The sequence below is a fragment of the Festucalex cinctus genome, chromosome 1, assembly GCF_051991245.1.
Source record: "Festucalex cinctus isolate MCC-2025b chromosome 1, RoL_Fcin_1.0, whole genome shotgun sequence".
In the NCBI taxonomy this organism is placed as follows: domain Eukaryota; kingdom Metazoa; phylum Chordata; class Actinopteri; order Syngnathiformes; family Syngnathidae; genus Festucalex; species Festucalex cinctus.
The window spans coordinates 31635945-31660479 of NC_135411.1; the positions used below are offsets into that span (position 1 = coordinate 31635945).

The 24535-nt window shown below is 42.0% G+C and overlaps 1 protein-coding gene across 1 annotated transcript; it reads left to right on the forward strand.

Annotated features, from left to right (window-relative positions):
- Positions 1 to 1162: 1162 nt before the first annotated feature.
- On the forward strand, positions 1163 to 18328 carry iqck (IQ motif containing K). Its single transcript, XM_077529223.1, has 9 exons — positions 1163 to 1873; positions 2058 to 2131; positions 2606 to 2765; positions 2835 to 2932; positions 3116 to 3168; positions 3322 to 3399; positions 3508 to 3592; positions 13108 to 13219; positions 16856 to 18328. Exons 1-9 carry the CDS (start codon positions 1789 to 1791, stop codon positions 17071 to 17073), a joined length of 963 nt encoding a protein of 320 aa, XP_077385349.1. The 5' UTR covers positions 1163 to 1788; the 3' UTR covers positions 17074 to 18328.
- Positions 18329 to 24535: the final 6207 nt, after the last annotated feature.

Sequence of the window (24535 nt, forward strand, 5' to 3'; positions counted from 1 at the left end):
TACGCAATATTATGTTGAATTAAATTGCAATTGTGCAATTGTTTGGCAACCAATAGGTGAACCTTGTCTCTTGTCCGAAGTCAGCTTGGCTAGGTTTCAGTTGACCAGCAAGTTCTACTATCTGCACCTCGTCTTCGTTAGGTTGGTGGGCGAGTTGACAGGGTGCTCTGGATTGGTCACCAGCCAATCACAGGGCCCATATAATGCATAGGCCATCATGTTGTTGGGGACAGTGCCTTGACATACGGTTTAATTCATGCCCTGACAACATGAGCATAAGAAATCATGTTTCCCCATTCAAATGAATGGTTATGTGACTGATTTATTCCTTTCCCCTCCAAAAACCACATTTTTTTTTCTAAATAAGAAAAGTTGCACTTACATGCAGTAGGCTACTATATAAAAACACAGTAATAACATTTATTCTCACCGTAAGCAAAGAAAATGCAAGAACAACATGCAACCGTACCTAATGTATTGTCAGTCCTTCTTCTTCTGTGGTGTTTATTGGCAGTTGGCTAACCAACCACCTTAATAGTGCATTACTGCCACCAAATGTCCGCCCACTGCAAAGAAACAAATGTGAATTTATTGTGGTGGGGAAAAAAATAAAATAAAATTGGCCGAGCAGAGGCTTGTATCTTTATAAATAAATAAATCAATAAATAAAACACCTCAATCAAAGTAACCTTATTTCAATGTATCACTGCAATTTAAGCTTATTTCAGAAGTGTGTATCAAATTGGTAGCCATTGGCACAAATTATACCCATAAAAGTCCCTCTTAATTTTAAGAGGGTTGTACTAATCAAAGTTGGCTACAACAAGTTTTGTTTTGGCCAACCAATCAGAGGATGGAAAAATGCTGACGTCATTGAGAGCCACCGTTCTGCCTCTGTGAGGACAAATTTGAAATGTGATTGGTTAAAAGAAAAAGTAAAGTCAAAAAATGTTAGAATATGCGCATCCACTGTTCTAAACACGGCATTCTGACTATTATTGCGTTTGTGGATTATGAATTGAGCAGAAAAATTCACCTTCTCTTATCCATCTCAGGGCATTTTGTCACTTGCTGTTGACTGAAAATGACATCACAGTGCCTAATGCTTGGTCCAGATGATGATCGAACGTGAATATCTATCACAAATGGCTGCCCCTGGAATGGCTAAAACCAGGTGGCTTTTTCTGCTGAATTCATAATTCATATTAGTCAGAACGGTGATGCATAACTTATTAAGAAAATTCTGGAGTTGACACCAGCCACATTATAGCTGATATAGAGCCTTTTAATTGTCTGTTTTATTGTCCTTGAGCGCCCACTAGTGGTTCTCCCTGGCTTCTTCTTTTTTTTTTTTTGAGTGTTGCAGTGCTGCATTTTGGCACAGGGGGCAGTGTTGGTCCAGGGATGAATGGGAGCTGTGGAGCTCTCGGCGCACTGTAATGGTGGGAAAAGCTAAAATAAAGTTTGTGCGAAAGCAACGAAACGCGAACATGCCTTTTCAGTCTCTGTACCACGGTTAAGAGGTCACTGGACAGGGGAAGAGGATTTAACATGATTGGTCTGCTCTCCATAGCAACGAGCGACTGCCTAGCAACCGTTTGGCAACAACATATACAATGCTTGTAGTCCGTGATGAAAGCGACGTCAGGCTGGGACTAGCCGTTTTTTTTTTTGCGTGTGTATTTTAATTGACAACGCTCATGTTTTGAGTAGCGAGTTAAATTGCCAATATTGGTCAAAGTCAAAACTAGTTCTAACTCACACATTTGAGGAGTTCCAATACCAAACATGTTTAGCTGCCAACAAGAAGACGCCCGAGGAGTTCCAAACCCAGCTGGTGTCAAAAGGTCCATTTGGGAGGAGGTTTGTGCCGGTAAGATGACGAAGCTGCCTTCCAACTAAGGCGTAGGAGCTTACATACAATTTGAATCATTCACATTTGGGTATAATAATTGGAGTAATTAATATGGTAACTAACTAGTACTTACAGATGAAAATGTAGATGATCATGTTTACAGTAAATAAAGCCACATTTGTCTTCATGTGTTTCTTTGGAGACTTTGAAGCAGGACTGCCCTCTCCTGTTGGGACCTATTCACAACCCTCCAAAGGCACCAACTCCTCTGTCAAGGTAATCTTGTCCACAGCCTTCCTATTTTTGATTGTACATTTTAAATACAAATGTGGTGTACTTTGAAGTTAAGTAGCAAATTCATACGTGGGAAAATGTACGGTAATTATTATTTTTTTAAGCTGTAAACATGTTTTATGCATGTACCACTAGAGGGAGCCCGTGTACCACGAGTGGAATGAGACCACACTCGCCAAACTGAGAATCATCAAAGTAAAATGAGCTCGCACTGCGGATCATGAAGGCTCTATGCAGATTACAGTGACATGGAAACACATGGAGGCTGAAATCTGATTGGACTAAAAAAAAAAAAAACAATCTCACAAACACGTGCTGGAAGAAAAACACTAGGAAATGAAGACAACAGTTGGGAATAATACAATTTAATAGAACAAATATTATAATTTAAATACAAACGTAGGTCAGTGCATTTGAGGCCTTGCTTTCCCTGACCTTTAACTATCTAATCTGTAGGTGTTGGACGATGACGAGGAGGAGGAGAATGCACTACTGTTAGACCTGGACCCTCTTCTGCACCACCCTGCCCATGCCGGTTTCTCCGTATTTGGAGTCCATCCTCCGCTGTGCCACAAAAAACGAGCTCACCCTCCTTTCTGTCCACAACCGTTTCAACGTAAGACAGTATCGCCATTTGTTTGGTTTTAATCACGTAAGCGTCCTCATGACGCGTTGTGTGCGGCAGATCCGGTCACGCAGTACATGGAAGAGAAGGTGTTCCCTGTGCTGGTGCCTGCACTTGAGGCTGTCCTGAAAGAAGCCGAGAAGCAAGGCTGTCTGCAGGTGTGCTCGTTTCCATTTTGGACCAGACTGGACTCAGTTGATTCAACTGGTTTGCAGTTGAACACCAAAAGTCACTCAAAAACAGACAATTGGTGTCTATGTAAATATAGAATTGTTGACATCGTACACGTGTACCCAATGTCGTAGGTAGTGAGAAAACTGATGTATTTATTTGTGTTTCAGAAAAAAGTAATAACATTTAACCCTATTGACTTCCTGGTGGAGTGGCTCTACAAGTAAGTCACATACATGCTGTCATGCCATGTTTTTTTTATGTTGGCAAAGAGTTCAGTCGTGTCCTTGAATAGCGCTTTGAGATGAGCAACCGTCTCATTTTCGAGAGAGCCCAAGGTGATGCATGCGTTTCCATCCTTCTCGCTCTTTGCCAGTCACAACCCACGCAGGCAAGGACAGCCCCCTCGACAATTCAACAACATCCCATTTGTCAGAGCCTGGCTCAGCATGCAGTGAGTGTCTTTTTGTCATGTTGGTTATCACATATCTGTATCAAGCCTGAACTTGATTTCGCTCACACTGTTACATTATGCAAATGACATGAGACTTTGTGTTGTCAGTCCGAGGCCGCCGATCCCTCTCTTCCTGCAGCTGAGTGACGAACAGGCTGCTTTGATCATCCAGTCCTTCTGGAGGGGTTACAAGGTACCTTCGACAAGAGCACAATGCACATAAAATACATTCACAGTATAGTTCAAGTGTTAAGAGGAAGAGGTGGAATGAAACTTGTACTGTTGGCCAGCCTGTCACAGGTCACATATAGACAAACAAACATTCACATACCTATGGACAATTTAGAGAACATGCTTGTTTTTGGATTGTGGGAGGAAGCAAAAAATATGCAAAATCGATTAAAAAAAAAAAAGGGAAAAAAAGGCTCGACTCCAGAGTGGAACCCAGTAGAGGGCGCAATGGGTTTGTGGTTTCATGATAGTTGTTCACTGGGCCTGCAGGGCGTAAACATCAAATTCAGCATCTCCTCCTTTTGTCATCAGCTGACTTCGGGTTTCACTCCCTCCTGCAGGGTGGCTTGTGGGAGAGAGTCCAGCACACACTAACAACTAAATAGCAGACATTTCCACACACTCAAGTTTATGCAGCTGCCATGTTTTTTTTCCCTTTTTGTTTCCTGTCTTTGCCACTGTTGTCATGGACAGGAGAAATGCTCGAATCCAGACTTAACTCACTTGAGGCCTACTGGCGATAGGTGGCGGTAAAGAACCAGCTACCTACCGTTTCTCTTTAAAATTCTATTTCAGCATTTAATTGATTGCATTAATTGTTAGCTACTAATGCGAACTCTGCACTCACTAGTAAGACAATTCAGTACACTAGTAGAATGACTAGGATCTTAATAGTAACATCTTTTTCATTTACTTATTACTTTTTTTTTTCTTTTACTATGGTCGGGCGACGTCTGACTTAGTGACTATTATGTCACTTGATGTACCGTACTATTAATAGGCTACACAACAACTAGTATTGCCTCATTAGCAACATGTCATCTAACTAAGCTGCATATATGAATGAAATGCTTAAACATTCTGGGTACAAGTAGGACGACGAGGGTGTGCCAGTTGCATCTGGACTTTAAGCATTTGTTTTCATCTTCCACAAACTAATAGCAGTTCTGCATACAGTCAAATAGCTACATGTTACTAGTGAGGCAAAACTACAAGTGGGAATTTTGAACTAGTGGGCTCCAGAAAGCTACTAGTGTGTGGCACATCCCTGCTAGCTTGGCCTATCAGTGTTAGTAGTGCAGCACAGTAGTTGAGTAGTAATGTATAATTGTCTACTATTATGACAGAAGTGGTACTAGTAGTGGAACAAACTTATTAAGACAGTCATTGTACTTATCTCGTGGAGGCCTTGAACGCAGCACTGAAGGGCTGCAAGGTTGACGGACGTTTTTTTCATCGTTGAAGACACAAGGGGATCATAACTTATTTAAGATACACAAGATATTTTGGGCATGCTGTGACTCAGTGTGTGTGTGTGTGCGTGTGTGGGTGTGTGTGTGGGTGTGTGTGTGTGTGTGTGTGGTGAGCATGTGAGCCTGGCACATTGTGCCATTGCAAAAAGCATGTGACCATTTATGGATGGAATCAATTGCTAACCAACTAACAATCTGTCTCATAGCCACAAAATGATGTACACGAAACGGATGGCGTCCCGACAATGCTCAGTTTTGAGTGACACTGGCAGGGAGGGATTACCCGTAATTATTGAGAGCTACTTCTAAGCTTATGCTTACCAATGGGTCAAAGGATTAGATGTGTTACACGACAACTCCAATAATCAACATGTAGTTGTGTGTTGAGATACAAGTTCAATCCGCTCTGTGACCACTCTTGTATCGCAAAGCATCTTTTGTAAATATATAGAAGTGACATTAATTGATTACAGATGCTTCCAAACACCCAACAAAAAATGCAACATGTCTTTTAATAAGGAAAAGAGCATTCTAGTGTACTTTAAAAATATGCAGTAATAGGTAATTAAATAGAATGTGAATAAAACAGTTTGTAGATCGTGATTAATATGCTATGGCTATACTGGTGATTGTGATGTGGGCACATGGGGGCAGTATGATAAAGTCATGCAGACATAAATGAAGAATCGTAAGCCGCTGTAATGTGGAAGGTGTTTCAATCGGGGCTTGATGCTTTCGTTTCTGCTAACGATCTCGTGGATTAGCTTTACATTGTTAAATGTATTATTTTAATAATCTGTCAGTTACTTTTTCAATTGGTGAGTCAGATTTTAAAGAAAAAAACAAAAACATTCTGTCCAAAGTTCCATCCCTGTATTATACAAAAATGTGTCATTATTTCAAAGTGACAGTGCAGAAAATGTACAAGTACCCGGTTGGTATATAACATGCACATGTTTTACATGCAGATGTAGTTAATTATCCTTGTTTTGTGTTGAGTTTGACCGTATACTTCAACTGGGAGTGCCAATAAACAGCTTGAAGTCTTTTTTTTTTTTTTTTTTCAAATATTTTTTATCTGCCAAGTGCCAAACTGCTACTTGTTGTGAGTTGTGTTCACTGCCACCATACAGTGCTGGTATCTCGAACTGAGTGACAGCTTGTATCTCCAAAACGACATACGTAGAATTTTGTAGTTATCCATGGTATAACTATCACAAGCATATATTCTTTGTCGTCTGAGAAGAACGACTAATATGTTTGTATTTTACAGAGGAGTAACTTGTGACCATGTCCATGTACTGTACTGTAGATCTGTACGTATTATACTGCCCCCAGGTGGTTAAGGTGCGCACCAGAAGGAAACGCACAATGTCCATTGAAATGAAGCAAATTTGAATCTAAACTAATGGATCCCATTCCATTGTGCACGTGTACCTAATGTTGTGTCCCGTGTGTGTATCCATTACTAAAAGGTGCCTACACGACTATTTTACAGATGGAAATATGCAAATAAATTCTTGTTTGAGTCAATCCTCTATTTTTAACAGCAAATATTTTTGACGTAATAATAGTCTCATAGGATTATCGTTTCTCGTCATTCAAATTTTCTGCTCTTGTCAGCCCTTCATCGCCCGAAGCGCTCCCCCTCGCCTGCGCACGCACACAAACAGACTCTTACGCTCGCTCGGCTGTTATGTAACCTGTGTGACGCAGCTTTGACTGCAATAAAACATTGAGAAATCAAGAAAAAAAATGCTTTGTTTGTGTGTGCGCTTGCTATTTTGCATCTGCATCAAAACATTGCACACTGTAGAGGAATGGAAAACAAGCTCATGCTTAATGCGATTGTCTGTTGTGCTCGCTCCTGTCAAACTCGAGCAAGGACTGCGGGGGTCTCAATGCATTACATAATCGCCTTTACACTGTGTGCCTTAGCACCGCTTGCTAATCCATTCATCCATGCATGCCTGTGACTGTAATGCACACACACATATGTAGACGACTCACTTCCCCGGCTCTGTGGGGGACAGTCAGCTGAGCCTGAGTTGTCACTGTTTAATACAGGCTTCACATTTTGGTAGCCAGTGTGATTCACATCCACTGTACACATTTTGCCCTCCTTTGCGTCTACCGCAAATGACATCCAATCAGTGTCCGGATGACAACTTTTAAGCGATTTGGTTTGCTTTCTCTTTCTGAGAGGTTCTAACAAGTGTAAAAGCCAAAACATGCAGGCAAGAAGAGGAAAAAATAGAAAAGGAAGTTGTCAGCAAAGAAGTTATGTAAAGCCTTTAATAATGCAAAGGATCTGGGAGAAAGCAGTCGGGGTTTAGCTTTCGGCTTGTCGAAGCGTTTCATGAGGGCCACCGAGTCACATGGTAGCGTTGCCTTTTGCAATTACGGAGAAACAATCATTTATAAATAGGAAATTGGGGAAGGTTGTTATACTGTCAGGGGTGGAGAGCCTGTTTGTATTTAAACTTATATAAACAAACAAACGACTCATCTGTGTTGCTTGTTATGTAAGGAATACTTGTTGTTTGTTCCGGGGCTCACAAAACAGTTGCTGTGAGCGTCATTTGAATTTTAAGCCTAATACGTGTATTTACCAGTCCACAAGCTAAAATAAATCAGCGCATTAAAAGAAGTGTTAAAACTCACATGGCTCCGAATGTAATTCCCTCTGGAAGAATCATTCAAGTTAATTCTCTGACTTGACATGCAGCGTATGGTAGTGGGCTTTGTGCTGGCTTGGCCGCTTTTGAGCGCCACCTAGTTGAGAGCTTTTAGAATTCAGGTGACGACCCGGTGGGATATATTCCGAAGACTTTACGTGGTTAGGTTTTCACGGTTCAAACGTGGTTAAGTGTAGGCATAAGCAAGATGATAGATTAAGTAGCATCCATCTTTTTACCATGTAGATTTGATTGACAGTTGAGCAGGGTGTGTTTTCAGCGCAGGGAGTGCACACTCAGTGTTTGATAGCCGAGAAAATGGCTTGATTTTTTTTTTCACAATTTGAAGCAGAATTTCATAGACTTGCTGATACAGCATGTGTTCTTTTTAATCCTTCAAATCTGGCAGGTTTGTTAACAACGCTCTTCTCTTTGGTGTGTCAAATTTCAAAGGCGTTTTTAATGAACTTTACAGGGACTTTAAATCCAAATTCATTGGGTGAACGAAGTTGTCCAAGTGCACTCGTCGTGCGCCGTTTATTGTCAAAAAAAGTGGGCCAGCTTGAGTGCTGATTCCACTTGACATAAGGGTGAAAAGAGCTTAGATTGGCGCGCGTGCCCGCACACGCATACGCACAAACACACGTGCACACGCACACTGCCGGTCACCCAGTTCGCTGTGGAGTCAAGAGCAAAAGTAGGTCTGCGTTTCCGGCTGAATGAGCCGCTTGCCGCCGTACATGAATGGTTTGAATAGAAGGCCCACGCGTGGCCACATTCATGCAGGAATTCTCCAAATACACACATGGACTCCCTGTAGACTTTGCAACACACTTGTCTGGTAGAATTTTTATGTCAAGTGGTCATCGTGAATGCTTAAAAGACTGCAAGTCTTGAGTAAGTTAACAACTGTAATTAACGTTGATTTCATGGTTTATCTTCCTTTCTTTTACTATAAGCCTAAACTACAAGACTAAAACATCCATCCATCCATTGCTTATCCGGAGCAGCTTGAGCAGGGAAGCCCAGACTTCCCTCTCCTCAGCCACTTTGATTAGTTCACTGCCGGGATCCTAAGGCATTCTCAGGCCAGCCGAGAGATATAGTCTCTCCGGCGTGTCCTGGGTCGTCCCCGGGGCCTCCTGCCGATGGGACATGCACGGAGCACCTCTCCAAGGAGGCATTCAGGAGGCATCCAAACCAGATGCCCGAGCCACCTCAACTGACTCCTCTCAACTCAGAGGAGCACTGGCTCGACCCTGAGTCCCTCCGGGATGACTGAGCTACTCACCATATCTTGGAGGAAACTAATTTCGGCCTCTTGATCTTGTTCTTTCGGTAACGACCTACAGCTCGTGAGGTAAATGGTGGTTGTAGGAACGTAGCTCGACCAATACATTGACAGCTTGGCCTTTCTGCTCAGCTCCCACTTCACCACAACGGAGTCCGCATCGCTGCAGACGCTGCACCGATCCGCCTATCGATCTCCCGCTCCATCCTACCCTCACTCGGGAACAAGACCTGAAGATACTTGAACTCCTCCACTTGGGGCAGGATTTCATCCCTGACCCAGAGAAGGCACTCCACCCTTTTTTTCTGACTGAGTACCAATAGTCTCGGATATGGAGGTGTTGGTTTTCATCCCAACCATTTCACACTCAGCTGCAAACTGCTCCAGTGAGAGTTGGAGAGCACGGCTTGAAGAAACCAACAGCACCACATCATACGCAAATAGCAGAGATGCAATGCTGAGGTCACCAAACCAGACCCCCTCAACATTTCAGCTCTGACTAGAAATTCTGTCCATAAAAGTTATGAACAGAATCGGTGACAAAGGCCAGCCTACGGGTACCCCGCACTCCTGAAGCACCCTCCACAGACCTCCCCAAGGCACACGGTCGAACGGTTTCGCCAAATCCTCAAAACAAATGTAGACTGGTTGGGCGAACTCCCATGCACCCTCGAGGACCCCGCCGAGGGGGTAGAGCTGGTCGACTGTTCCACGGCCGTGACGAAAACCACACTGCTGCTCCTTGAATCCAAGATTGGACTTCCCAACTGACCCTCCACTCCAGCACCTCTGAATAGACCTTACCAGGGAGCCTGAGGAGTGTGATCCCTCTATAGTTGGAACACACCCTCCGGTCCCCCTTCTTAAAAAGGGGGACTGGAGGGTGTAACCCCGGTCTGCCAATCCGGGGGCACTGTCCTCGATGTCCATGCGATGTTGTAGAGGTGTGTCAACCACGAAAGCCCCACAACATCCAGAAACTTTAGGAACTCTGGGCGGATTTCTTCCACCCCCGGGGCCTTGCCACCGAGGAGCTTTCCTACCACCTCAGTAACTTCGACCCCAGAGATAGGAGTCCTCCTCAGAGTCCCCAGACTATGCTTCCTCAAAGGAAGTGGTGTCTGTGGAATTGATGTGTTCAAATTATTCTCCCACCGACTCACTAAGTCAAACTATGTCAAAGTCAGCAGCACCCCATCTCCACTGTACACAGTGGTAGTGGTGTAATCCTTACACCTCCTGACTTGCCGGATGGTGAACCAGAATTTCCTCGAAGCCGTCCGGAAGTCGTTTTTCATGGCCTCGCCTAACTCCTCCCATGCCCAAGTTTTTGCCTCAGCAACCACCAAAGCCGCGTTCCGCTTGGCCAGCTGGTAACTTGTCAGCTGCCTTCGGAGTCCCACAGGCCGAAAAGTCCCGATAAGACTTCTTCAGCTTGATAGCATCCCAACGGGTTCGGGGGTTGCCGCCACAACAGACATCGACCACCTTACGGCTATAGCTCTGATTGGCCGCCTCAGCAATGAAGACGCGGAACATGGTCTACTCGGACTCAATGACCCCCACCTGCCCCGAAACAAGGGAGAGGTTCTGTGCAGGAGTCTGCGTTGAAACTCTTTTCTGCAAACCCTCACAATAAGTTTGGGTCTGCCAGGTCAGACCGGTGTTTTGCCCCACCATCAGAGCTAGCACACCACCAGGTGTTGATCAGGTGACAACTCTACCCCTTTCTTCACCTGAGTGTCCAGAACATGTGGCCACAATTCCGATGACCACAAAGTTGATCATCGTAGTGTGGGTGGCCCAGGGTGACCTGGTGCCAAGTGCACATCTGGACACCCTTATGCTTGAACATGTTTGTGATGGACAATCCATGACGAACACATAAGTCCAACAACACAACACTGCTTGGCTTCTGATTGGGGGGGCCGTTCCGCCCAATTAAGCCCCTCCGGGTCTCACTGACTACGTTTACAGGTAGGCAATAACCCTTTTAAAACCCGAATATTGACAATATTCAGGTAGTGCAAGGCCATGTAAACACGCAATAATCCAAATATGATCTTATTCGGGTTTTTAAAAACCCGAATAAGATCCCTGAGTTACACCTTTCATAACCAGAATTCTTGTTCATATAAACGCGTTCGGAATTCCTCAATCGAACAGTGCATTGTTTTTTGCTGTGCACATGCTCTCTGTTTCCATCTTTGTCTTCTTTTCTTCTTCTTCGCTTATTTGATTCGCAGGGAATCTTGGTCTATGAGTTCACACCTTGTATGCGCAGATCTGTCCCTACTCGCTAAGGAGCCTACTTTGATTCCATTGATTTCTCCGCTGCGTTTTCACGTAATTTTATTTTTTTGTAATTTTGTTCAGCGCTCTCCAGCACACCCTCCAAGGACTCCAAAAAGGGTGGGCACTCTGAACTAAGACTAAAACATTCATGTAAAATAAATCTCATATTTTTTATTGTAATACAGATTAATTTATTGCTTGTGTTACTTCAAAAATACATGATAAGAGGACCTTGAAAAAATGATCACGTATTAAATTGCAATTGCAATATTGAGGAAATGGAAAAGATTACTAAGGTTATTTTTCAAAATCATTCAGTCTAGTCTATATTGGCTGATATTTTTTTCTCATTCCTTGGCTTCTTTTTTTCTGCGGGAAAGGTCGTGCATGTCGCTCAGTTGGATGACGACTGTGTGAGTCAGTGAAAATTGAACTGCTGCCGGGTGAACGTGTTGAGTGAAGGCATAGATGCACGCCGGCAGTTGAATTGCATCCCAGACAGCTTTGCGCCAAACAAAAGGCCGCGCGGCGACAGGCCAGAATGTCACTTTGTGGCTTTTGAAGTTGGAATGTGCAACATGCGTTTGACTCTCTAACGCAGGATTGTTTTCAGTTTGCCTGTGTTGTTGCTTTTTCTAATCCTCATCGTCATACAGACCCAATGTAAGATGAATATCTCATGCAGTGGAACCTCCAAAGTCGCACTCAATTCAATCTGTGACTGATGTCCCATTGGATTAATGTTAATTAATTTGTTCCAGATTTAAACTGTCACCAATGTATAAATTAATTAACTACGCAGGCCATTTTTAAGTAACATTTCAGCATTTCTTACTGTTTTAAGACTATAAATAAGTTATTCAAGTATAATGCACTTGACAGTAGTCTTTTGTTAGCATTTAGTAAGAAAACATTTTGAGCATCGTGGTGGTTTTATATGTATTGTATGAGGGAAATCTGCTGTTGAATCTAGCAACCTTTCCATATACAGCCTTCTTCAAGACAGAAAATAATGCAAACAAGAATTTTATACAAGTTCTTGTGGGAGTTTAGTACACTGTATGTAAGAAGATTTGGGATTAGACTGTATTTACGGTAATAAGTAATATACTGTAAGCACCTGGTTTCTTCAATCTATACTGAGGCTGCAACAAACGATTATTATAAGTAGTGTTGTTCCGATACCATTTTTTTGCTCCCAATACCGATACCAATACCCAGCTTTGCAGTATCGGCCGATACCGATACCATACCGATACTTACGATTTTTTTTTTCTCAACATGAAAAAGCTGTCCTGCCATTGGTTCAGAGCATTCAAGGGCCGATGCATGCAGTGTCAATGTCATATATCAGTGAATGTTGTGCACGAGCAAGTCACAAGATGCTGCATCCAAAATCCTATATTAGCGTTGGAATTAGTGGTATCGGCATGTTACTTGTGAGTCGTCACCGATACCGATACCACTGTTTTTATGCAGTATCGGCACCTCTGCCGATACCAGTATCGGTATCGGAACAACACTAATTATAAGTAATCGATTAATCTGTTGATTATTTAATCAATTAATTAATAATTAATTTTTCCAAAGTAAGAGTAATTGTGTTAGGGAGGACTGTAGAAATCAGAGAATATTTACTGTGGAGGAGCTGACATTTCGAGAATTTTGACAATTTTAAACAAAAAACATATTTACACTATTTATTGATTATAAAAAATAATTACCAATTAACTTGGTAATGGATTAGTTGTCGATTAACCGATTAATTATGGCACCTCTAATCTATACATCATTGGAAAGCATTTCTAATACCCTTTCAGAGAATGTATACATCCCAATTCCTTAATTTTGACCTGAGTGATCTGTTTACTGGAGGTCACATATATGTGATGATGATGATGATGATGATGATGATGATGATGATGATGACGACGATGATATGCGCTTGTGTTGTATGTAGGTCAGGGCACAGCCTCATGTGCAGGAGCTGCGCCAGTGGCAAAAGAACCTGAGGGTAACCCGTGACATTCCCAAGGCCGTCACGGAATTCTGGGCTCGGGTAGAGAAACGAGGTGAGAGGAAACGCATTGCAATGGCGTCGCTTCGCCGCACGCTAACACATGTTCAGTGTTACCCAATGTGGAGAATCTTCTTCGCACCAGCTACGGTGCAACTGTAGCATTGTAACGCACTGTACAGTCAGGGTGGCGGTATTCATCTCAGTGTGGCTCGGAAGCCCAAAGGATGAGGATGCGTGGCGGAGACACATTAGGAATGAGGGCAGAGATGAAGGGAGGGAAAGAAAGGATGAGAAAGACGACAAGCCAAGAAGAGAGGAAATGTCTGCAGGGCTCGCTGTGTTTGTGTGGATGAGAGACAGAACGAGGATGGGGGCTGGGTCTTGCATGAGAAGAAGAAGAAGAAATGCAGAGGGGGAAAAAAAAGGAAAAAAAAAGAAGAAATGCAGAGGAAGGAAGGTGTGTGGGGGGGTTCATGTCTCTATATTTTTGTGCAGACCACCGAGGTCATCTCACACTCGAAAAACAGTTGGTGTAATATATAAATATTATAATAATAATAATAATAATAATAATAATAATAATAGTACCGTATTTTCCGCACTATAAGGCGCACCTAAAAGCCTTCAATTTTTTCAAAAGCTGACCATGCGCCTTATAATCCAGTGCGCCTTATATATGGATCAATATTGAGCCGCAACAGGTCTCGCTGTCAAGACGCTATCGGTGACCCTGCACGATCGGTGACGCGCATGCGCAGAAGATCCCGCCATCTTGGATCGCTAGCTAATACTAATACTTTAGCTCAGAGAAAATAATAAAACAGCTGTTTATTCATTTGGGGAGTGAATGGAGTTGTCAGAAAGCTGGTTTGTAATCTATTAATACAGTTTGACTGACCTATCTGACTGTTTTGTTGACATTCCCGTTAGCGCAGCACCATCTAATGGATGCATAACGTAACCCCAGCCTCTACTGTAGCGCCTTATATATGGAAAAGTTTTAAAATATGTCATTCATTGAAGGTGCGCCTTATAATGCGGAAAATACGGTAATAGATTTTATTTATAGCACACTTTACATTTATAAAATAAATCTCAAAATGCACCACAAGTGCATCTTTTGCCGAAGTGTTTTTACCCTTAACCATCATAACATTTTCATTTTTTTATGTGACCAAAAGCATTTGGGACATAACAACCATAAGTTATCACAGACCATACCAAATGCCAAATAATCTTTTAAATGAACACAAAATGATTCAATCAAATTTCCCACTGCGGTAATATGACCTCATGTAAACAAGAAAATACCACAAGGAGCAACAATACAATAATCAAACTCAGAAGATGAATTGTAAGCTTCATGTGGTTGTCAAAGTTGAGGCTGATTTCATCTGTTGAGAGGTCAAACTTCCAAAACGTTTCAAGGGTTCAAATCTCATACAATGGCCTTGCATGCTATTGGAATTGACTTTCCACTGAACAGTTCCTGAAAATTTCAGGTTTATATCTTTTTCCTAAGGTACTGGTTGCTATGGGCATTTGAAAGATGCAAGAACCAAAACTTGAAACCAGTTTTTCCTCAAAACTACAGATTTCAACCTGCTAACTTAAAAATTGGAGTAACTTTGTCAATTTTGAAGGGACGCCCATGTATTATATATAATTTTTAAAGGGAATTCAGTGTAGAATTTGAATTTATGAATTTCAGTTTAGATTTTTTGACATATGAGGACCCTTTTGTCAGAGCCAGTCACAAAACCTCGGAATCAGTGGCATGGTGGTCGTCTCCCAACCCAGAGGTTGTGGGTTCGATCCCATGCCATTGTGACCACGTCGAAGTATCCTTGAGCAAGATACTGAACCCCCAATTGCTCCTGATGCTGCGTCATCAGTAGGTGAATGGGTAGTCAAAATGTAAAGCGCTTTGAGGGCCTTGTAAGGTGGAAAAGCGCAATATGAATCAAGTGCCATGTAGACGCGCACTTCTCTCTGCGCTGAATTTAAAGTTATTGAGATGGGAGCCGCTTCAATTGCCTGAAAATCAGCCGTGTTCCATCCCATAAAGGCATACAACAATACGAACATCCTCTTCTATCTGAGCCAGTCACGCAAAATACCAAAACAAAACAAAAACTCCACCCATGTACACATTTAGAATGCACTTTGCACTTGCAGTGGGCACAGAACTCGGGCCCAATAGTTTTGCCGTTGCCGATTAATCCCGATATGAATTTACAAGTTGATTGTTACGATTTTTTTTTTACTCAATTTAGAAAATAGCATTCAGTAAACTTGTACATGTACACTGTAAGATTTGTATGAAAATGTATTATTTATTGATCTCAAACTTCAGTTTTATAACTGTGAGCCACTGTATTTAACAAACAGGTTGTAACCTTTTTCATGTTAGAACAGCATTGAAATAAAGTAGTAAGGCTAAATGTTCCATTAATATAACATTCTTCCATGCTTAAGGTGTGAAAGTTAGACGTTTTGTTGACTATTTTTCATCAAAAATGGATGTTTAAAAATCGATTCGGCTGCCTATTGAATCGATTCGAGAATTGCGTGCTGTAGTATCGCGATATATTGCCGAATCGATTTTTTTTTAACACCCCTACTTCCTTCTCAGCTGTTTTGTACACATGCGCACACAAAGACACACACATACCTGCTCCTGATCCAAAGCATACCACATCATGTGTCAACTCCATCCATCCATCAAAAGGGACAGGTGAAAAGTATAACACATCATCATGGTTTAGTTCCCTCTCAGTCTCACTCTTCATTCCATCCACCAGTTCCTTCCATGTACTGAGAGGAACGGTTCATGACCCAAAGCATACCACATCATTACCATCTACCTACACGCCCCACATTTACCTACACCGGTACCCTTATGTGGGGACATCACCAAAACCAGGCCATCCAAATCCACTTGTGCGGTGACTCCTTGAGATGCTGAGTAAGCATGTAGCGTGTTTTCCAAGTGGACACAAGTTGTCCCCGCCCGACTGTAAACTGTGCCGCTTTGGGCTCACGCACATTCCTCTCCACAGCGTGGCTGCTGACCTGACATTCTATCTAACTGGGGGGCTTGAGTGAGTGAGTCTGCTGCCCCCCTCTCCCACTCTCCCCTTTCCAAAGCACAACAACAGATGGATCCGCACGTGAGTCGAATCAGTTTGATTCCACTCTTGTTCAAGATGTGGCGACACAAAAAAGAGCACAGAAAAGTGAAATTATTTTAGGAAGCCACCCCACCTCTTCCCGTCCCCTCCCCGACCGCACGCTCGCCCTCCAAGCCGATCCGGCAACAGCTGCCATTTCACATTTCACAGCACGATGTGCGCGTCAGTCAGGCGGAAAAACAATAAGCTGCGTGAGGGACCCACACTGATCCTTTGAGGGCACGGGGTGAAGGGACGGAGGGCAGGTGCAGCTCGCCGCACCTCATCAATCACATAACGCGCGGCTTGGCTGTCACATGATGGACGCACGATGCCAGTCCCATGTGAAAGAAAACACTTTGATGCAAACGGAAAACCATGTTGGTGGTGTACAAAAAGATTAATTTCGCATTCATGTATGTGAACATGAATCCATGTTACATAACTGTATTAAATGATTCAATAGGATACAATCTCCCACAGGCTAATAAGATGTACCTTTTGTTCACCCGCAGTGGGGACAACCATGACGGAGACCACTGAAAGCACAGAGTCTGACAATTCCGACTTGTGCGTCAGTGTGCTCTCTCCCACCCCGCTGAGCACGTCTTTCCTCACCCCGCTGATCACCCCGGACGGCGGCGAGCGACGGATGCCCAGCCTGCCCAGCGTGGACGAAGCGGAATGCACAGAATCTGTTTCCAGGTCCTCGGCAACATCGTCACCAACTTAAAGGACACGCTGTAAAAACAATTGGGTCAAAAGTAACCCACTTATGGATCAAAAATGGACCGATCCACTTTATGGGTCAATTTGACACAACTTTCTGTGTTGATTTATTAGGGATGTAACGATAAGGGCAATATCGTGATATTGTGATATTAAAACTGCCACAATATCGTCGTCGTCATGTTCACAATATTGAAAAGGAACACATCTGTTAAAAAAATCAGGTTGATTTCCATTTGTGCAGTTCTAGCACCCTCTATTGGCTAGTTTGTTAGTGCAATTTAATTTTCATTAGGGATGTTTTGGCCTCCTATGTTTAAAATCTATGCTAATTGTCAGATAAAGGGGAACCTAATTTTCTTGTGAAGCGATCAATGTGTGCTTGCATTAGCAAGTAAGTGCCTCAATATTGTTATTAGAGATTGGAGGTGGTTTATATGCATTACTGTTATGTACAATATTGTGTTTTTTTTTTTAGTATGATCTCTTTTTTTTTTTTTTTTTTACAATATTGTGATCTTTTTTTTAAATATCGCCCCCCCCCCCAAAAAAATATAGATATATATGGTGATAATTATCATATACTGACCTTCATATCGTGACAATATCGTATCGTGATGTTTGGATATCGTTACATGATCCTATGATTTATACAAATGAGACAATTTTTTGACCCAAGTAAATGATCTGACCAATATTTATCAGTTGTTTTACAGTGACAGACCCATTTCATGACTCAGTAGAAGATCGATCCATTTTTTTGACCCATAGAGGTGTGTCAGTCAAGTTCCAAGACTGGTGTCAAAAGATAGATTCTAAATTTCAAAATGTCTGCTACACTATGACAATACATCTGCTCACGATGCCCTGAGCATCTGACAGTTCCTAGCAACCACCCAACCACAAGGTCAACAAGAGGAGCTTTTTCGAAGTGGAAACGGATAATAACAAGATGACCATGATGACAAATTCTGCTTCCACGAGTGCATGAAGTTGCATTCGAGGAGGCTGGGGAAGTGTACTCTCGGGAGATTTCTTTTGGATTATAAATGTCTTTTGTGACACCAGTCCTGGAACTTTTCTGACAAATGTCTCACACATTTGACATCAAGTACTTACTTGCAAAGTGCTTCACGTACTTAAAATACAGCCATCTATTTATAAAGTGAAAGAATCTTTTTTTTTTTTAACTTTAGCTTCTTGTTAGAGAACACAAAGTTGTGCACACTGAAATAATCGAAGAGATGACTTTCAAAGTTTTTAGAATGTCAAATTTGGTTCTTTGTGAAATTTCATCTTAAAGCCTGAACTTTTTTGTAAGTGGTTCACGGTTTCAAATCCAAACTTGGATGAAGTCAGGCAAAAACAGCTTGAGGGGCAAGATGGGGGTGTGTCCATTATGGTGGATGGCGAAGTGGTTGCGTGGCTTAAAAAGGTTGCGTTTACAAGCCTTTACGCCTTTTACAAGGCTGTTAATCGGATGTAGGTGGATGTCACGCTGACCCAAGCCATCCGTCCCACGGGCCATTAAAAAGCTTGTAAGCAATCAAATGCAGCAATGTGGGGGTATATGCTGTGATATGCGCGTCCAATCGGGTGATTGCTTCCATTGCCTTTGTGCAGGTTGTCATTCTCGCAGTACTTCGGCTTCACGTGTCATCTTACTGTCATTATATCAGCAGACACTTAGTGTAATAAAAAAACAAAAAACAACAAAATGTTCCACTGAGGCCAGGAAGTGAGAGCAGAGGAAAAGGGAGACTCCATTGTGCAGAGCTGCACCTTCTGTCCTGTTTATCAGGAAAGCTTCCCCTTGGAGAAGCAGGTGATAAAAAGCAGCTTTTTCTTTCAAAACTCACATTGACCATGAATATAGAAAAAAAAAATCCAATAACAGGGATTAAAAAAAACAAAACAAAAAACTAATATGAAAACCCTATTTCTCCACCCACACAATCTCATAATTATTATTATTTTTTTAAATCTGCCTTTACAATTCCAGCAATGATCAGTTTTGATTGACAAGCCTCAGATGTGAAATATTATATTCTAAATGTTTGTAAATGTGTTAACAATTAATTCAACTCAACTTTATTTATAAAGCACTTTAAGAACAGGCATTGCTGTATACAAAGTGCTGTACATAAACATAAATATTGGTTGTGCAGTAAAGAACAAGGTAACAAAACAAGAACAAAGCAAACATTTTGAAGTGCGTATACAAGTTTTTTTTGTTTTATCCATCCATCCATCCATTTTCTTGACCGCTTATTCCTCACAAGGGTCGCGGGGGTTGCTGGCGCCTATCTCAGCTGGCTCTGGGCAGTAGGCGGGGGACACCCTGGACTAGTTGCCAGCCAATCGCAGGGCACACAGAGACAAACAACCATCCACACTCACAAGCACACCTAGGGACAATTCCGAGCGCCCAATTAACCTGCCATGCATGTCTTTGGAATGTGGGAGGAGACCGGAGTACCCGGAGAAGACCCACACGGGCACGGGGAGAACATGCAAACTCCACCCAGGAAGGTCCGAGCCTGGACTCGAACCGGAGACCTCAGAACTGGGAAGCGGACGTGCTAACCACTCGACTACCGTGCCGCCTTTTTTTGTTTTATTTTAATTTTAATTATTATTTTTTATTTTTTTATTAATTAAAATCACATATAAAATACTTAGAAATTTCAAAATACAAACCAAAATTCCATCCATTTTCTGAACCGCATATCTTTTAACAGTTCCTGAAAATTTGGGGTAATATTTTCTTCTAAGATACTGGCTAATATAGACATAGTAGGGGGTGCTGGAGCCTATCCCAGCTGGCTTCAGGCAGTAAGTGGGGTACACCCTGAACAGGTTGCCAGCCAATCCAGGGCATAATTGTATAATTATCAAATTTAATAAAAGCACCATTCCCAGAACCCAAACCCCCACCCGCCCACCCACATTTTTTCATTTCTTGTTTACATATTTGGCTTTTTTTTTTTTTTTAAGATATACAAAAGTATACTTTTCAATCAATTTAATTATCAATATTTGAGTATGAAGATATGTCTTATTTCTGCTCCATTTCACTTTAAATAAGAGAACTAGTTCGTTTAGTTAACTAGTTCTTATTTTCTTTTTAGATCCTTTTTTTTTTTTTTAAACATCCTTTTTGGCTCCAGTTAAAGTAAGCGCACAGGGTTTGTAGTCGTTTGAAGGTTTGTGGCTGATGTGTTTTGCAGTGAACTGCATCTTGGTGAGAGCTAATATTTTTCCTCTCACTGCTCCGGATTAGGTCACGTTTGTCTAATTTTGCAATTTATAGGAATATTTTGGAGTAAAACAAACCGTTTTATGACATTTCACTTGTCATTGGTCACATTTTGGTAACGCCCAAATTGCAAACCATTATATTTTATTTCGTGTCATTAGATTGTGTACCTAATGTGCCTTTTCATGCTCTTTTAATCAACAAAAAATGTTGCCACACGAGCCATCTTTCCCGTCTGTCCCCCTTTAAAGCACAAAGTAGTGATTTTATGTAGCGTGGCCTCATGGTGACAAACGGCTGATGCACAACACCTGGCCGAGCAGGACGATGAGGGTCATGGATCTTCCTTTGCAGGCGCTAGGGAGCCTGTGAGGCAGCTGCTGCACTTGTTGGGCGACATGATGAAACGATCCATTTCATTCTGAGGACATGCGATAGTGCGCAGTCGAGCACCGAGCCTGACTGAAACCGGATCGCAGCATTTGGGCGGCCAGTAAAAATCTTGGGCTCCATTACATTTGTCTAGTTATGTTATCACCACATATCACATATCTGGACTCGTCCCCACATAATGCAGAATCATATTTTAATAGTAAGCTAGGAACTACAATATGTGCCAAGTATCCACACTTGAATTAATATGTGAGGTCCTATGTGCTGCTGTTTTGGTTAGCACAATAAGCAGTTTTGAACAAAGGCAGTAACAGTAACTACATACAACTTTTTTTTCACCCCTCTTGTACAGAGAGAGGCATTTTTTTCCTTGTAGGTCATACACCTGACCACTATTTGAGGAAAATGTGTATCCAGGCTATAGGAATCGGTTGATTTAGTTTACATATATAGCAAATGTTTCAGCTCTATTTGATCAGTAGTAATACAAATATCATGCTTACATGGATTTCTAATCATTTCACATTGAAGGTAGCATGTAAATCTGTGTACTGGAATGTGGAACCTGATTAGTGTTTTTTTTAAGTGCATGAAAACATTTATCATGTGTAAAACTGTTTGAAACAAAGTCACATCCAGTCAAATGTACCTAAACATGACACTTTTATTGAACTTTTTTTTTTTTCCTGAATTAGTTACAGAAAGAGTTAAGTGTTTCTTTTTTCTTCTTTAAATCATCATATTTGCTAGTAGTGGCGGGGGGTAGGATGAATGAAACTCTACATAGGCATGCTGCGTCACTGCACAGTCACAGCTGTGAAAACCAATATCACCCCCGTCAGCTGTCCCGGTGGAACAGTCTGAAGGCAACACACATCAGGACAGGACAGGCAAGGACGAGTCAAAACCTGGGGGAGGATAAGTGAGACTGACCCTCCCCTCACCCAAAAGCACCCACCCACCTCCACTTTACATAGAAATGTTGTGCAAATTCACCACATTTAGAACACAGAGATGATATATCAGGTGGAAGAGTTCGTACCCTCTTTCAAAGTCTTTCTGGGTCGAGTTTTGTTTTTTTGGTTTTTTTTAAAAACCCATTTCCCTTCTGATGTGAAGTTTAAGAATCCGCTTCCTATGACAGACACTGAACGCGTCATTCGATGTACACTGAAATGAAGATTGTTGTCACATGACCTCCACGTAAATAGCTAGTAGAGAGAAAGGTCTTACACATGTAGAAATGGTGCCGAGCATGCACACATACTGTAGGTAGTCGACAGTGCAAAATCTACAAAGTCACATGTTATTTATTCTTTTCTTTTTTTTTTTTTTTTTTTAAATACTCCACACTGAGTGAAAACATCATAAGTGTTGAAACTGTCCCCCGGTAACTCTGACACTTCAAGTCAAAACCCCTTTCGCGTAGTCGTCAATGTTAACCCGTTCCTTGTTCCTGTACACCACGATAAACCCTGTTCCCGCAGCCCATGTTGTTAACCCTTGTTCCCATCGCCCCCGTTAACTCATTCACTGCCGTGGACGTTTTTATTCGTCAACCGGAATTCTCCCATTGACTTCCCTTGACATATATTTGTGAAGTACGTTTTTCAACTGGTAGGTGCGGAAGTCGGGTCACACACGCTGTCTGTGAAATTCAGGTTTGATAAACCACTGTAATGACTAAAAGATTCCTGTAGATGGTGACGTTGCATCGCTTTGTTTCTGTGATCAGCAGAGCTTTTGAGTAGAAGATCAAGATTTGGGGGTGGATTTGTGCTTGTCATAGAAATGCCAACACGCTTGAACAGAATATGGAAATGCATGTGCGACCTGTGGTAGTTACAGTCGTAAAAAATGTTGAGTGTGAGAAAAGCTGACACAGTTTGTAGACTAAATGACGAATGCCAAGTAAAAAAGCAACTGCAACTAGGGCCTTGACAGAAAGATACTATCTGCTGCTGTTTTGGTTAGCAACAGACTTCAAATGGTGTTTCCCCCCCAGTCTTGTTTTTGTTTTGTAGTTTGAATTGTCACAAAAGCAAAACATACTGCCGCCAATGGCGTTTTTCTGCTTTACATGTCTCTTTGCACACAAAAAAAAAATGCACATTTTCTCCACTGTTTGGTCAGACCACATTGCTTATGGGGGAAGCAACCCACCAGCCCAACTAAACAACTTTTTAGTTCTTGGTGAAAGAAGAGAGTGTTCTCTTTGTTTTGGTCAGTTTGCTGAATATGTCCACAGAACACAATATCCTGTGGGGATTGAAATATCCGTCAAAATGCTCTAAAGCAGCTGCTAAATGAGCAACTCCTTTGAAAACATCGGACAGTGAATCAGTCAACCATGTTAAGACCTGTTCCTGTAGGTGGTCTTAAACCTTGTTCCTGTTGCCTGTGTTCTCAACCCTTGTTCCTGTAGCTCACCCTGGATCGTGTATTCCACGTTGGCGATCCTTGTTCCTGTTTCCCATGGTCCCATTTGCCCCGTTTACTGTTTCCTGACCATGTGAATTTTGTGCTTGTTCCTGTAGGCGGTCTTAGTAACTTTGCTCCTGTGTGTTTTCCCTTGCTCACGTTTGTTCCTGTCGTTCATGAGATGAATCTTGCTTCTACAGCCTGTGACGTTAACCTTGTTCTATTTCTAACTATGTTAACCCTTGTTCCTGTAGCCTATGATCACCATTGGTCCTGTTGCAGATGTTAACTCCAGGTTTCGGTTGCCCATGTTGTCCATTTAGAGTTAGTGACGTTAACCTTGTTCCTGTATGTTAACTCGTGTGTACATTTCCCGGATTTTTCACCCTTGATCTTGTTGCCCGTTAACCTCTTTATAGCCTTATTCCTGTACCCCATGCTAACGCTCCCCCTACCCGTGTTGCTAATCTTACCCATGGCATCACACATTAGCCTCTGTTCCTGTAGCTCATGTAACTATAGCGACGTAGCAGGGCAAGCTGTGTTTGGGCCTGTCGTGTAGTGGTTCCTGTTTTAGAACAGACATAAACACACTGCAGTGGCCTTTTCTTAGCCGTGTTGCTGTGAGGGCTCCACTGCGCCTGTTCCCCTCCTCTGCTGTTTGTATCTACTCTCAACAGTATTAAAGTCTCGACTCTGTTACTGCATGAAGTGCCACTAATATTCACAGCATTTTTTTTTTCTTATGCACAAAAAAAAAGACCACTTCCTGGACTTAAAATGATTTGTCTAACGTAAAAAAAAAAAAGCTTCCAAAAAAGAATGTACAAGCACACAAATGCATGTAAAGCAACCATTTTAGAAAGAATTAAAATAAAAATAGCAGTCGACACATCATGTTATGTGTCTAAACTAGTGATTCCCAACCATTTAGCACTTAGCACGTTAGAATGATTAATTTACTACAAATAATCTTCTTCTATCTATGCCAGCAATGTATAGTGACAGGCAGGATAATTTAACGTTCATCCACTGGATGCCAGAAGGTACAATTAACCTGCACGTTCACCTGTTTCCATTCATACAACACAATAAAGTACAGTAAGTACAGTAATCCCTCATTTATCGCGGCATTATGTTCCAGACCACCACCGCAATAGATACAATCCACAAAGTATAGCGACCAAATAGTTTATAAAACGTATGCATATGATACCAAAACGTGTGCGGATGACGTGCAGCTGTTGTGGTTTCCATCGTCACCTCCTACACTGTACACTGTTTCTTTAAGAGGCGGACCTGGCCTGTTGAGTGAAGAGGAAGTCGGCGAAGAAAAATAATCACCACAAAATCCCGTAATAGTGAATAATCTACAATTAGAAGCCACTCCTCT